Raw genomic sequence first — 16,752 nt, 5'->3', positions numbered from 1 at the left:
AACAAACACAAACATATAATGAAGCAGTAACTACAAGATGACTAGTGATAAAAGAATGCATTATAGATGCCATGTTCATTTGCTGAAAACAACCGGGTCCTGACGTTATTTAAAAAACTTAAGGGAATTCAGTATTGCTTGGGATAGGATCAGACATAACATTGCTTTGTACAACATTGTACAACATAAAATTGTAGATTAGACAGTCTATTATCTTTATAAGCAAGATAAACAGCCAAATGAGTGTGATGTGCTGCTTCAATTGCATAAGGATCTCCGAAAACATAACAAACACTGAACTTTGCTATGTCTGTAAAATCTTCTCAAATCTTCATTTTTATGCCAATTATTTCTACAAATCTTGCAATTCAGATTGAATTATATGGAAATAATATTTTCTAGTTAAAGATCAGCAGTTTGGTTTCTATGAATATTTACGACCTTGGGTCAATGCTTTTTATTTCTATTTACCATTTTGTGTTACTCATTAAAATAAAACAAGTCATGTATAAAAGGTACAAGAAGCTGTTTATAAGTGATGTGTTTAATTTGCCTTTTGTGTGCTTTTATTTTATAGAATGTGTTGCTAAGAATGAAATGTTTTGTAGATTGTAGATTGAAGAGGTGTCCGGCACTACTGTCTACTTTCATTGCGACTTGTATTCATCTGAATTTAAAGTGGCAATGTTGGGTTAAGTGTTTAAACACTTAACCTGCGGGGGCCCGACATTGCCACTTTAAATTCAGAAGACAGTAAACTGTGGTGCCGAACACCTCTTCAATCGAGATCACTTGCGGTCAGCATTCGGGTCCATCGGTGATGTCCAGAGTCGCTTTAAAGGCAAGTCTATAAATATTAACATCGCTTTTTAAAACTTTTGTGGTTTGTTTGCAGGTGAAGTGGTTCTCGGAATAGTGGTAATTGTATTAACGATTACTACTGTTTTCACCAGCCGCAAGAGGTACTGCTCCTGACATGTATATATGCCACTGTCCAGGTCTGACTCAGGTGCCTTTGCAAGAACGTCCTACTGTATGTGGAGAACGCTAACCCATCCCTTCCTTCCCCTTACCAGTCATAACGAGGGACAAATGTTAGATGCATACATTCTGCACATGCATGTCTTTATTGTGAGCATGCGCAATACCAATTATCGTATTTCATTCCAAACAAAAATATGTAGGTCCTACTCTGCCCTGGGGATCTGTGAAAGGAATATTATTATGACTTACTTTATTTTTTTATTTCCTTCACCTGTTTGGACAGCACAATTTCACAGTGGTTACTTCTGCTGTCTCACGCAGGGGACATGGGTTCAAATCTGTGAAAGGACCTTTAGGTTCCTCAGCATTAGTGGTAATAATGATATGTGAAGGAGTTAAAAAATGTTGGTATTGCCTTAAAAATACATTCAGCATAATCACCAGTTCCAGACTATCTCAAGGACCCCGGATGAAGGCTAGGACAGGGGATAACGGATGGTGACATTGGGAGTACTGGCGCCAGCGGAAGCTGATAAGAAGAAACCATAAAAGCCACACAAAGAGAACTATCTAGCTTTGTCATAAGATTTATATTTACTCAGGAAAATATCAATCATGTGCTTCTATCCTATAACCAGATCAAACGCTTATTCATGTATAAATGTCATCCACTAGTAAACAAGCACAGCTCAGTATCCATCTTGACATTGGCATGTCTGTGACTGATCTCCTGGTTAACCAGCATCTTATCTCACTAATATCTGAAGGGACTCTATAAAGGAGAGGTAACTTACCCTAACAATTCCAACCAGGCCCTATCTGTGTGGAGTTTGTGTTTTGCCTCTTGTTACGTGGGTTTCTACCGAGTACTTTGGTTTCCTCCTACACTCCAAAAACTCTGGTAGTTTAATTTGCTGCTGGATGCATGTATTAGAAAATTGATAAGCTCCAATGGAGCAGGGGGTGATAATTAAAAATGTACTGTTCAATGCTGCATAATTAGGAGTAAAATAAAAATAAAATGTAATAAACTATTCTTCAATTCTTTTATTTACTTCTCTATTCATATTCTTCAGAGTGTAACACTGGTTCACATATCGTAGAGATATAATAGTGTGTAGTGAGAAAGGTATAGGAAAAACTGGGCCAGTAGTTTAATTTCATTGGTTCACAAATCTTTATTGCGGATGTAGACAAAATAGTATTTTTGGGGAAAAAAAGTTGTCCACAATAGATTGATACAATATGTTAATTTTGACATTTTAAGAAAATTCTTGTTAAAATACTTTCTCAGTTTACAAATTTTCCAATACCACTTGTGAAATATGATAAGAGTAAGCGCCCTATAATAAAACAACATTTTCAAGCAATGTTCAATATCATTTGGCGCGCAATAAGAAGTTATCATAATTGTTACAGCTATTAATAGATCTCGATTTTGACAAGTAATAACAGTCCCTTCACCTGATCGTAAGAAAATGTATTAGGAGATGACAATGCCGTGAGTACAATACCTGCAGTAGACAATGATAAATTATTACTTGGCCTTAAAACAGTAATAAACATTATCTACATTCATAGGAAGTAGGTAAGCACTAGCCAGACACTTATCTGTTGCCTTTGTGTCACAATCAGGCCTTGATAGATACAATTAAAGAGAAAATAACTCTTAGTCATAAAGTCATAAACCTACAGGAAGCTCATTGCATTTCGTCAGAACCGTTTCCTTGACGTCTCTACAACCTTTTTAAGTAACTAAGTCTACATTGCCCTGCAGTCTGTCCATAACAGCCAAAATGCAAACAAATCCACAAGGATATGACTAAACAATAAATACAGTTTGTTTTTCTGCAGATAACCAGTAATTTCTGCATCATTTAACCTCTGAGGCTCACCAGTAAATCTCATACATGCTGTGATTGTGAGGGCAAATTGGGCCGCTTTAAGCCTAACTGCCCACAATTTTGCAGCTTATCATGGACTCAAATAGTTCATCAAACCTGATCAACAACTGATCAGGAATTATCAGGTGTGAGTCGCAAAGTACTTAATGTGCATATGCATTCATCATTCAAGCACGTTAAAGGTACCCTGTTAGATATGAACATTCAGTCGCAGCAGCGATCTTCCAGTTCATATTACTTACCAGGGGCGGATACAGACTTTTGCTATACCCCGGGCGATTTTAGGGGGGGCGATTTAGGCCCTGCCCACTTTCTAATTTCTAAGGCTGCCGGCGGCTGCACAGTATGTGCAGGTCCGCTCGGCAGTGACAGTGTGCTGCCCCACTGCTCTGTTTGTGTTTAAAACACAATCAGAGCAGCCGGGCAGCACACTGTCCCTGCTGAACCGACCTGCACAGTGTGCAGCCGCCGGCAGCAAACCCCTGCTAGGGAGGGCACCCCCCCCCTGAATCCGCCATTGTTACTTACCCTTACCCACAAAGCCAATAACATCACCCCTTCATACATCTCAAATCTCATATCAAAATACTTCTTAGATCTACCTCTGACCTGCGCCTTGTTTCATCTCGCCCCTGGTAACCACCTCTCACTCCCGCCTAAAAGACTTCACCCATGCTGCTATCCACTTATGGAATTCCCTACCACACCCAATCAGCCTTCCGCACAGCCTTCAAATCTTTAAACGCTCTGAAAACCCATCTCTTTTTTGGAGCTTACCTTATTCACAATGATACTATTCGCACTAATGCACCTTCACAACTGTCCCGATCTCCACTTTGAGCTACACTCGCTCCTCTTATTTCAGCTGTGCCCTCTTCCACTTAGAATGTAAGCTCTCTAAAGAGCAGGGTCCTCCATACCCTTTGTTTTCAAGATGCCTTTACTTTTCCTACTTTGTATGTCCCTGTTTTATGTATCTCCTGTTTTTCCTGCTGTGCGGTGCTGCGGAGCACTGTGGTGTCTTACCAATCTATGATAATAATAATATTAGTGTATGGTCAGATATAGTTCCTATTAGACATATTGTTATCATACATTTTCCATTCAACTGAATGGGGACAAACCGTACACAGTTAACTGTAACTCAGAAAGTAGTCTGCACTGCACATGAAAATAATAAAAATAGGGACTACAATATGAATGAAGGTGGGAATTAAGTGCATGAAGCTGGGAATAAACATAATTATAAATGAAATGAGAGAATAAAGGGTGGAGATGAATAAGAACAATAGGATGTATGAAGTTCATTTCACAGAGGTATGTATGACAACACAATTGCCCTAAATACTATTGTTCTTACTTTCAATTTTTCTGTAAAAGATGTGGGTATAAATTATTCTGCATAAACTTCTCTGTATGTATTATTTATATATTATATATTATTTGTATGCATTAAATGAGTGGGGCAACCATTGGCCAATCACATCACTAAACATTTTGAGACAGGAGAGACTGAAGCAGTAGGGGTAACTGCGGCACACAATTGAATTTTGAGAGTCAAATGATTGTCTCATTTCCATTCACACTATGGGCTAGATTTACTAAGCTGCGGGTTTGAAAAAGTGGGGATGTTGCCTATAGCAACCAATCAGATTCTAGCTTTCATTTATTTAGTACCTTCTACAGAATGACAGCTAGAATCTGATTGGTTGCTATAGGCAACATCCCCACTTTTTCAAACCCGCAGCTTAGTAAATCTAGCCCTATGTCTTCTACGACTTGGAAAAAGCTCTGTTTTGGACATTCCTAACCAATAGCATCAAATAAAGAGATTGCCTTGGTTTAACCCAAGCCCAGGCATGTAAAAGATCACGTGTGCCTTTCTTGGCCAAGGTATAAATAAAGTTCTGTATTTACTACTAATGGAGCAGTGTTCCCACTATACTACTTACACATTCTTCTTTGTACACCACAATTGTTACATGTTTTCCTTATGGTGGATTCATGAACACTGACATCAGAGAATGCAAAAGAGGCCTGGACATAGTTAGTTAGTGCCCTCGGGTACTTGTGACCTACTTGAGTATGATGTGCGGTTTTTGCTTCTAGCAATTATAATTAATGATGGATCAATGTGCTCAAAGGCATGCAAGCCAATATATTGTGCTATTTAATCACTCATTTTGTTCCTATTACTAATTACTAGGGCTCAGATTAAAGCGAGATCAGATTTTAGGTCCAATGAACGCAGGAATACAAATAGTTGTATACAAGTAATTATGTACAAACATTCTCTCCTCACATTGGGGTCTATTAATAGTACATTTCCATTCTACCTCCATATTTGCCTCTTCACGCCTCGGGTGGCCGTCTTCCAAGGGACTTGCCCAGAGGAGAAGTTGTGGTGGAGCACGGTGTGCTTTTATGTTAATGAATTTAATCCTGAGCATGTGTTGTGTTTGCCACTCTTTCCTCTCCACCATCTGCCAAGATCCTAAAAGGTGGTTGAGCTCAGCTCTGCTCTATTTTTGAGCAGAACTGTATTGCATATAATAACTATCGATATATAATAACTAGCCATTGTCACAAATCGAGGTCTTAGCCCTGTTTACACCACTCGGCAGTACCATATTACCATACATCTTCCTCCTGGTCGTATGCAGTATGTTATCCTGGGACAAGTTTGACTTCTGTCTGCAGCAGTGGAGGCTGCCATCTTGGGTGAGACAATTGCTAAGCTTCCTGCTTGGTCTCCCATTCCCCAATTGGCTGCCTCTGCAGACTATAAGAGTCCCCTCCTACACTCAGCAAGTTGCCAGTGCTATACTTCCTAGTTCCTGATTCCCGATCTACAGTTGCCTTTGCTTTGTTGCTCAAAACTACCTGCTGAATACAGAGATCTACCCTTCATGTGTACTCAGCTTCATCCGGATTACTGCTTCTATTGTCCCGCTGTGTACAGATCTCCACCATTATCTCTGAGTGAATTCAACCTCAACCTGCGGCTGTGTTATGGACTTCTTTCAGTGAGTTCAACTTCTGTAGCTATTACATGAACCGCAAAACCTTTAACCATTCGTGTGAATTCAACTTCATCTGTTATTTGAATTGCAAACCATTAACCATTTGTGTGAATTCAACTTCACCTGTTGTTGTAATCTGAATTACAACCATTAACCATTTGTGTGAATTCAGCTTCATTCTGCTGCTGAAATAAATAACTTGGTAGTTATTCCTCATGTGGATTCACCTTCTTTGCACCTGCAAGCAGCTCTATGAGCAAGACATTTATCCAGCCCTCCAGTTTCCACTACACTCCTGCCACAGCTGGTCCCTGGGGTCCCGAGACGGATCCCAGAAACCCTATTACCGTGACAGCCATTTCATATGGCACCATTCTGATACAAGATTGGAGCACTGCGGCTATACAGTATTTTCATTAGCACATATCGCACTATATTCGCTCTGGTCTTTCTTTTGTAACTATGGTATACTTCAAATGAATTGAAAAGCTGTAATATTGACATATGAAACCTTCTATATTAAAACATGTTTTATTATGTACAAATAAAGAGAAATAATTCACATTTTCAAATATCAAAATGATTAAAAAAAACACACATATAGCATCGCAATTTTTACAGTAATGTCATAAGAAAATACAGATTGTCATTCTAATATCTCATAATGAAAGAATTGCACCCTCTAGCTATAGCTGAATGTATGAAGCTCTTCAGCCAACATGGAGCCCACACATGTTGCGATCTGGCTTATTAGCAGCGACATTCAATGAATGAGTTTGGCCATTTGTGGATGGTCAAGTTTCACGCATCAGATTATTAAGTGTTTTTGAGCCATTGTACTTCATGACCGGTCCCCTTATTTACATTTTGGCAATTTGCTAGGTTAACAGGAATTAACCTTATTGTTCTTTAGTCTACACAAGTTCATTATTCTTTCCAGAGCAGATAGCTTTTGTTTGGATGCCTATTAGAATATACATATTGTTTTATTTCATGGCGCATGTATGGAAATATAATAAGGACAATTTAGTAAAAAATACCTTTCCGTGATTCTTCTCATAATTACTTTAACCCAATGCATGTGACCTCAATTTTTACATCAACATTGAATTGCCTAGTTCTTCTGAGTATACCAGTACCAAATGTACAAGGTCTATTTGTTTACTGGCCCAATTAAATGGTCCAGGAGCAAATGTTTGTTCTAAAAGTTTTATTTTTCTCTCGATGATAGGTGGCAGTCACATATGGTTACATGCGCATCAATTCAAAGTTTGGAAGAACTGGGGTAGGACTTGAGTCACTAATAAAGATTTTGTACCCTGGGGGTAAACTTGCGAGTATTGGGGTGATTGTCATTGTGGGTAACATTTACACATCCTTATGTGTGTGTATTGGAAATGACTATAAATGAATGTTAATGCTATAATTAGTAATATTGGAGCCAAAACAGCTCAAAATGACATTATTTACCTACTTTTCACAATTTTTAATTAAATCCAGATCCAAAACCAAAAACTTTAGCGATTTTTTTGGGAAAAAAACTGTCACAAAACCAAAACACGAACACATTTAACCACATAACCGCATCCAAAGCCAAAACACGGGGGTCAGCGCACAACTCTGCTCATTATTACGGACATTGGAAGATCTGATTATGTAGCTGCCAGACAGAAAGAACTAAAGTGAATGCAGATGACCATAAAATACCAAATAATTTCTTTCACATATGTGGATAAATGCCTCTTACATTATCATTTTTCATTTATAAAAGTCTTTAGGTATTGCAAAGATTCAATTTTCTTCAAATACGGTAGGAAGCAAAATCGCATATAAAATTCCTTTCTGAAATATTTTATTAATGTTTGAGCATGGCGTATTCCACCTCCGGGGCTTGCAGGTGTACTGTACCCTCTCTAGTTAAGTTGGCAATGATTGAGTAGTGAATCTCATCTTGGGTTTCTTCATGGGTCTTCTTTGAAGATTCAATGTTCTCATACTAGAATTGCAAGAAGATACTTTATATTAAAGATTAGTCATCCTTCCAGTGCTGGGCTAAGAGCAACCAAGCATCAAGTGGGAAGTACAGAATGACATGGTTTTTCCATAATAAAACATTCTCAACTTAGCTGTGTAATTTATGGCACGAAAGAAAATAATGTTCCTACAGGGTTTTCTCAAACTTAAATACTAGAGGCCTGATTCATTAAGGATCTTAACTTGAGAAACTTCTTATTTCAGTCTCCTGGACAAAACCATTGTACAATGCAAGGGGTGCAAATTAGTATTCTGTTTTGCACATAAGTTAAATACTGACTGTTTTTTCATGTAGCACACAAATACTTGAAGCTTATTTGTACACTGAAATTCAAAGTTGATATTTGTGTGCTACATAAAAAAAAACAGTCAGTATTTAACTTATGTGCAAAACAGAATATTAATTTGCACCCATTGCATTGTAACATGGTTTTGTCCAGGAGACTGAAATAAGAAGTTTCTCAAGTTAGGATCCTTAATGAATCAGGCCCCTAGTAGAAGTCCCAATATATATATATATATATATATATATATATATATATGTGTGTTTGGTGCTCACAGCTGGCTAGTGGTGTATACAATGATTCAGCAGCTAGAAAAAGGGGGAGAGTCTAATCTCCCTAAACAGTTATTGCAAAGTTTTCAGCGCTTAAATAAAACTTGAAGATGATCATGAGAAGGTAACTGAATAAAACCTGTCTAATAAAATTAATAAATTTGAACCTATGGGTAACACACATAAGTATGTACACAATTCCTAAATGGAACAAACCACTGTGGACCCAACGATCGTAAAACACATAAATACACTAAATGAATATTACAGATCTTGAAAAAAAACAGTCCACTACTTTTGCAGCAATTCTTCATTACCCTGGATGTGTCCCCACTTTTGGCACAAGTTATCGCCGATATTACTGGAGGAATCAACCGCAAGTATTTTCCTATTCTTCACCAGATCAGTACTTATTGACTTTATTTCTCCTATATCGGATACATCTATATTGGACTGGTTTCTCCTCCTTCCCTCTGCAAAAGAAGTGGACTGTTTTCTTCCAAGATCTGTATTATTTATTTACTGTATTTTTGTGTGTTCAAATTTATTAATTTTATTAAACAGGTTTTACTCAGTTACCTTTGCAATAACTAGAATTCCCGGCTACAAAATACACAGCACAGAATATTTTCTCTGTCACAAGTAGAGGTGTAGAGACCACTGTTGACTTGTATCTCCTGGGGCTACTGTAGGTGTCACTTTATCACTGTTCTCTTAAATTATTCTCGTTGTTATTGCCATACTTCTTAATTTATAAGCATCAAACATATGCAATACAGAAGTTAATGACACTAGAATTTTCAAGACTTAAACAGAAAACATTAACTGTCGATTACAGGATTTCAAAGACAGTTTCACAGCCTGATGTTTTCTGCTATGTACGAAAATGTTCTGTGATGTGTGAATTTACTTTTCTTTTCTTACTTGTAACGGACATATTTACCTAAAAGAATGTAACTCCCAAACCATAAGGTTCCTCTTATGCAGAACGAATGCTATGTGGTTTGTGCTAAACATTGACTGACTATTGCTGTATTCACTGGTACTTTTCTGCAACTTAGATTATCCTGATTACCTAGAATACTGTCTCCCTCATCCCCATTCTACATGACCATTCCAAAATGACCACAAATCCGTGAGGAACATGACTTGAGACATCTTTTCTAAAGTCCTGCTTACCATATCTTAAAATTATACACATACAGTGATTTATCTGATTATTTCTTATCTTCTCCATGTACAAATTAGATTAATTGCTGTTTAATACTGTGCAACAAAGTTGCCCATCGCTGTACCATCTAAGCTGTGTGGCCTAGAAATTATAGTATTTAAATTTGCACTTAGAAAAAGCCAGTTGTGCATGGTTGCATTGAACAATATATTTTTGACCGAGGGCTAGATTTATAAAGAATCGAGTTTGGTGTCGGTCTAAATTACCACACATCGCTGGTGGTCCAGTGGTTCAAACCACCACATTAACTATAGGGTGGTTTGAGGCTGCGTTTTAAAATGGATTGGGATATGTGGTGGATTGACAGATCTAAACCACCAGCAGATATTTTTCCAAACTGTTTTGTTAAAACCGCCATCCAAACCGGCCTCCAAAAGACAAGACAGGACAGTTTTAATACCTGCTTCTGATTGGCCTGATAGCTCAAACATGCTGGTTGAGCTATTTTGCCATTCAGAACATAAGAGAAAGCACCATTGACATTTAAATTATTTGGGCAATCATTATTTATTGATTAAGGGGCAAACTTAATTTAATATTAACTTATGGGGGAAACTTGTTTTCCATTATATTAAGGGAAGAAAATTATTTAATTATTATATTATGAGGGCACTATGTAATGCCAAATTGTGCAACATAAATAATTATATCCAGCATTAACAATCAGTTAATAATATTATATATTCACATTCCCCCCATAATATAATGCTATCATAGCGTCCCCTTTAAAAAATTCCCCCAAACTTTACTGCTTATCAGTAAATTACTATCGAACACCACTTAGATAGATAGGGGTGAATTGATTCAACCGATTTTGAAATTCTGACAAGTTTTAGCAATTCACTAATTAATTAACAAATCAGTCTACATTTGGAAAAAATGTGCAAAAATATTTCACTCCCATTGGAGAACCAGGTCAATCACAGTGGATGAAATGCAAAAAAAACGACCAACAAGCTTAAAAAATGGCACAGGTCTATAGCCTTCCAAAAAGAGCAGACAGCCAGTCTGGTGCTCTTTCTTTCCAAATGATTCCAGGGGAAAATATGTGTACATGCCAATTGTGACTTTTGATGTGAGCTGTAGCTATCAATGGCCTATACTATGACCGTTCGTCTGTGCACACTGAAGAGGTTATTAACGTAGTGCAAAATTGCTCATGAGCAGAACATAAGCTTTGTTCCGTCATAAGCCTCAGTGTACGACCCTTGTTTCTACCAAGCGCATTGGTTTGTGGGGCAGGATGGCAGCACTCACCACACCATCGTTCTCCACACAGAGGAGGTGGTCTCAGAGGAATAATATACATTAGACACATTGCCGTTCATCCGTTACCGCTCTCTATATGCTCACGCTAACTGGCACTAAACACATTTTTTCCTGAACTTGTCAATAATGCCATTAACTACTCATACACAGGCAATCCATTGGGATATCACGTCAACCAGTGTATTTAATTGTCACAAAGAAACATACTTTATAGAGTACCCAGCACTAGTCAGTCTGCCCATCATCTCTTACATTAGGAAGTTACAATATCCAGTTCACATGTATTAAATATCAGTAGTGTCAAACAGTGGCTTAGTGGTAAGCACTTCTGCCTCACAGCACTGGGGTCATGAGTTCAATTCCCAACCATGGCCTGATCTGTGTGGAGTTTGTATGTTCTCCCCGTGTTTACGTGGGTTTCCTCCGGGTGCTCCGGTTTCCTCCCACACTCCAAAAACATACTGGCAGGTGAATTGGCTGCTATCAAAAATTGACCCTAGTCTGTCTGTGTGTGTATGTATGATAGGGAATTTAGACTGTAAGCTCCAATGGGGCAGGGACTGATGTGAGTGAGTTCTCTGTACAGCGCTGCGGAATTAGTGGCGCTATATAAATAACTGATGATGATGATGATGATAATAGCATCAGTGATTTTCCAGTTGGTAAAGTGCTTCAGCAAGAGAGTGACTACTCACTGAAGATGCTGCATCCCCTGTCAATGAAATATGTCAGCACGGGAGGAATTTAACGCCATTAATGTCGGACACTACCCTTGGCTCTCAAACTCTCAGTGACATGCTGCTACCTACTCCCCCACAGAATTCTAAACCGATTGGCACAGTTCTGTAATCAAAAACTAGGCAGTAAAATTCATGCATCTCAAATCATAAATCCTTTGAATCAATGTTTGAACTTAAAAGACATTATCCCCATAATTCACAAATTCTGAGCAAAAATTTGCCGTGAAATAAAACTCCTGGGTTTTCAAACAGTTCTGCACTCAGAAACGTAAGACAATCTATTCATTTAGGAAAAGGTTTCTGCATAAAATTACTTATTGATCCATGTCTAGCAATAAACTTTGCAAATTTACCTCTGGAGTGATGGGTGATTTCTTCACAATGCTGTAAATGTCACTCGAATTTTCCTGCTTTATCTCAGTCCTAAACATAGATAAGTAAGTTACTTTACTGCTGATGACAGGATTTCAAAGGCAGTTTCACACTAGTACCTGACCTATCATGCAGAACGTGAAACTGTTCTGTTGTGTATGAAGTTATTCTTTCTTTTCTTACTTTCATAATATTTGCCTAGAAAAATGTTACTCCCAAGCCATACAGTTCCTCTTTTGCACGGAATGTGCTATACAAATGCTTCTAATACTGTTCTTGCTTTTGCTGCATTCATCGGTAGATCAAAGTGTGAGCAAAACAAAATACACTCTCAGCCCCATGAACATATTAAGGTAGCCACATACCGATCACTCCTGTCACTCATCCCACACACCAGACAACAGAATACATTTCCAATATAGCCACATAACAATAATACTAATAATGTGTAGTTGAAGACTAGAGTTGCTTAAACATTTCAAACCGGATTGAAATATGAATTTCACTGGTGTAAGGGACATGTTCACAAAACAATCTTCAAGATATTTCGGTTCAGTAATGTGGTCTGAAAATTGAATCTTGCAATCACATTGCTGTTTGCATTAAAATTAGAACCTTTGACTATTTTTTAAAAAAAATAGTATTTAGAAAACAAATTTAAATACTAACTAGTATTTTAACGTCAGATTCATCATTCACATTGGAAGAATGCTAAAGTGTATCAGTTTAGCCAAGAACATGTTTGATTCAATTTCTCTTGCTCAAATTTAGCTAGGTTTTTCAAATAGTTCTAAAGTTTAAAAATTTCCATTGAATTATCGAACTTTACACAAATGACAACAGTTGACATATAAGATCATTATTGGATTTAATTTTTTTTTCCATGAAATAAGCCGAAAGTAGAATCTATCAATGTCAAATCTACATATTTTTTGGTGATGTATATAATAAGGCTGCCACGTGGGCTGGTTTTCCATAGGACCGTATCCTTTTTCTCCTCTGAGAATTTTCACTAGCAATGAGCTAAGAGGTCAATCTACAATCGTCCAATCAGAAGTGGATAGCTAGAGGTGCCAATTGTGCATCCTTATCAGTCTGCATTTTTACTATCCACCAGGCAACAGCAAGAGTTATGGCACCTGACACGTATATATGCACTTCTGTGCCAGTCTGCCTCAGATACGATTACACCAACATGCTCCTACTTTACAGCATCTATGTCAGAGCACCTCTTCCCTCTCCAGTCACAAAGGCAAGTGTCAGAGATGACCAAATCTTGTTACGCACACATGCAATCAGTTTTTGTGGCTGAATATAAATGTTCATATTTCACGCAAGGCAAACAGCCCCTTCATTTCTATTTTGAAAGAATAATAAGATTTTTTTTCTTTATAAACTGTGATTTTGTTTTTCATATTTTCGTCTTATATGTACATGAAGATTTAATATGATGTTATTGTCATACAGGCCAATCCCATTTCTTATCTCATTAAAATACAGTTTTATCAGTTCAGACCTGGGCGAGTTGATCTGTCCATTGTTGACAGTAGGAAATTTCAATGTAGAATAGTTGAGTCGTTCAGATGAGCTGCCTGGCGATGGGGTCTGTTGTTCCTGATGGTTCTCATTGTGTGACTGTAAAATAAAGATTATGTTTCACAGAAGCAAATAATCAATTCTATTAGTTACTATTTTACACTTTATGTAGGTGTATTTAATAAGAAATTGTAACAATTTACAGGGGTGTTAGATGAGCACCCTCTCTGTGCCTAACATATAATTGTTTCACAAGGTGGGAATTTATTCTCTCTTTATGCTACCATGTGGCAGCTAGTGTATATACTTAGTTAGTTTCACACTAGATCAGATACATTCTGTAAATACTGCAAATATAGTACAAATATCTGTGTATACCCATGATAGTGTAAAAGTTCCAAATTCTTTGAGCAGCTACACGCTGAATACAGAACACCCTGCCTGACACCACTCTTAATATTTTAATAAAACAATCTCAATTTCAAATTTTTGAACACTTTTTAAAAAAATAAAATAAAAAAATAACAACCCATATAAAAATATTTCCTATATTTTATTATTCTAAGCTTTGGTTCTTTTAATTGAATTTGGCTCTCTTCCCCCCCCCCCCCAAAAAAGACAGAAAAATAGACAGTCAAATATTCTTAATTGAATATCTCAATACCTTCTTCAAAACAAAAAATGATGAGTCATCAGCTGTTTTGCTACACTTCTTCCTGACATTGGAAAAATGAAAGACAACAATTATTGAGATGCTTCTATATATACAGCTGTTTCCTGCTTTATTGTCAGGTGTGTTTGTTATAGCTTGTAACACTTGTTTAAAATGTATATGCATATGTTGTTACATAGAGGTGTATCTTTCTTTCATTAAATGTATTGTTGAAATTAAAGGTTAAGTGTAAAGGGTCAAATGTGCGCTTGGAAGAATAGATTAGGATTAGGCTGTGAGAAGAGACAGGGGGGTAATGTATCAAGATGAGAGTTTTCCGGCGGGTTTGAAAAGTGAAGATGTTGCCTATAACAACCAATCAGATTTTAGCTATCATTTTGTAGAATGTACTACATAAATGACAGCTAGAATCTGATTGGTTTTTCAAACCCGCCGGAAAACTCTCAGCTTGATACATTTACCCCAGGGTGGGAATTTAATTACATGTACAGTAGCCCCCAATGAATTTATGAAATGTTTTTTATTCCGCAGAAAATAACTTACCAGACTCTGAAATAAGCAACGAGACTGACAAGAATGATCAGGAAAATTAGGGACCCAAGAGCTGATGATACAAATATGCCTATGGTATAATGGCTATCTGCAGAACAAGAACACAAGCATACATTAAGTCTATATACATGAAAATATAATATAACGCTTTACAGATACATTGGAGAATAATAATAATAATAATAATAATAATAATAATAATAATAATAATAATAATAATGATTTTATGTAGTAGAATGTTTGTATTTTCTATTGCAGATGGAATTCTTGAACGCTAACGATTGCCACCGAAGTTGTTGACAAGGCAGTATGCAATTAATGACTGGTAATAATGAAGAGATAATGGGATTTTTTTGTCAGCTGTAACTAGTGTTGTGTTTAATTATGTAAAACTGTAACAAAGCTGATGTTTCCATATTTCAGTTGTTTCTACTAATTATAATGACCTACGATGACTAAAATGTACCTGTTACCTGATCACTGTGTGGAGATTGTATGTCATCTCTTTGTTTGCATAGATTTTCCTCCAACGGTCCAAAAACATCCTGGTAGGTTAAGTAGCTTTGGACAAAATTGTTTGTGCGAAAATTTAGATTGTAAGCTCCACTGGGGCAGGGACTGATGTGAGTGATTAAACATTCTTTGTAAGTCATAATATGCTATAACAATATATAAATAATGTTAATAATATTATAGATGCAGGAGCAATTTGTAGACATATCAATCCTGTTCTTGCTCTTTACAGTTTAAGGGGTATATTTACTAAATTACGGGTTTGAAAAATTGGAGATGTTGCCTATAGCAACCAATCAAATTGTAGCTGTCATTTTGTAGAATGTACTAAATAAATGAGAACTAGTATCTAGTCTATTGCATACACTTGGTATGCAAGAGGTAATATAACAAGTTACATATATATATATATATATATATATATATAGCCTGTTACATATTGCATACTGGGTGTATGCAAGAGACTAGATACTAGTTCTCATTTATTTAGTACATTCTACAAAATGACAGCTAAAGTTTGATTAAATGACAAATATAATAAATATATATATACATATATATTAGAGATGAGTGGGCGCGAATTTCGCAAATCTGAGCCCACTCGAACAGTGCGGATCCCGAGCACTGTTCGGGAACTTCCGGCCGCCAAATACATCCAAAACGAGGCTATGACATCCAAGTCTCGTGTCAGATCTCGCGAGACTCAGATCTCATAAATGCCCCGCTCGTGGCCGCCATCTTCATTCTCCCTGTGGTACTGAAGAGGGAGGTTGATGTGCTCTGTCCTGCTGATAACTTTCCAAAAGTGGTGCTTTGTCCTGCTAAGTGAATTAGTAGTTTGTCCAGTGCTCTGTCCTGCTGATTTATTTAGTCTAGTGGTGCTTTGTCCTGCTGAGTGCAGTAGTTCTTTTCCCAGTGCTCTGTCCTGTTGATAACTTTACAAAAGTGGTGCTTTGTCCTGCTGAGTGAATTAGTAGTTTGTCCAGTGCTCTGTCCTGCTGATTTATTTAGTCTAGTGGTGCTTTGTCCTGCTGAGTGCAGTAGTACTTTTCCCAGTGCTCTGTCCTGCTGATTCCAGTGGTGCTTTGGCCAGTGTCTGTGCTGCTGTGTCCAGTGGTGCTTTTATCCTGTATTTGTTTCTGATAAGTCCATATCAATTTGTTAATTAGCCAAAAATCTTTTAAAAAAATGTAAAAAAAATCTCCCAAAAAAAATAAAAATCTAAAAAAATAATTGAAAAAGTATAAAAAATATTATAGAGCAATATATTCTTGCAGTCCCAATATAGAGGACCTGCCATTTCTATTACTACGTTCATTATTTCTGTAGTTCCAAAAAATAGGAACTGCCAGTTCTATTACTACG

At 37.1% G+C, this 16,752-nt stretch overlaps 1 protein-coding gene across 2 annotated transcripts in view; it reads right to left on the bottom strand.

The window, feature by feature from the left end:
* Window positions 1–7,445: 7,445 nt before the first annotated feature.
* LOC142107842 (B-cell receptor CD22-like) overlaps window positions 7,446–16,752 on the bottom strand; it is a 39,611-nt gene continuing 30,304 nt past the window's right edge. For both annotated transcript variants that reach the window (XM_075191475.1, XM_075191474.1), the window contains 5 exons: window positions 14,866–14,962; window positions 14,314–14,365; window positions 13,630–13,748; window positions 12,095–12,164; window positions 7,446–7,907 (listed from right to left, as the gene is read on the bottom strand). In XM_075191475.1, the coding sequence (XP_075047576.1) occupies window positions 7,767–7,907; window positions 12,095–12,164; window positions 13,630–13,748; window positions 14,314–14,365; window positions 14,866–14,962 (479 nt within the window). In that variant the 3' untranslated portion in view covers window positions 7,446–7,766. The remainder of the gene's footprint in view (window positions 7,908–12,094; window positions 12,165–13,629; window positions 13,749–14,313; window positions 14,366–14,865; window positions 14,963–16,752) is intronic.

This window comes from Mixophyes fleayi, chromosome 11, assembly GCF_038048845.1.
Source record: "Mixophyes fleayi isolate aMixFle1 chromosome 11, aMixFle1.hap1, whole genome shotgun sequence".
Taxonomy (NCBI): domain Eukaryota; kingdom Metazoa; phylum Chordata; class Amphibia; order Anura; family Limnodynastidae; genus Mixophyes; species Mixophyes fleayi.
This window is presented reverse-complemented; position numbering and strand designations above follow the sequence as displayed.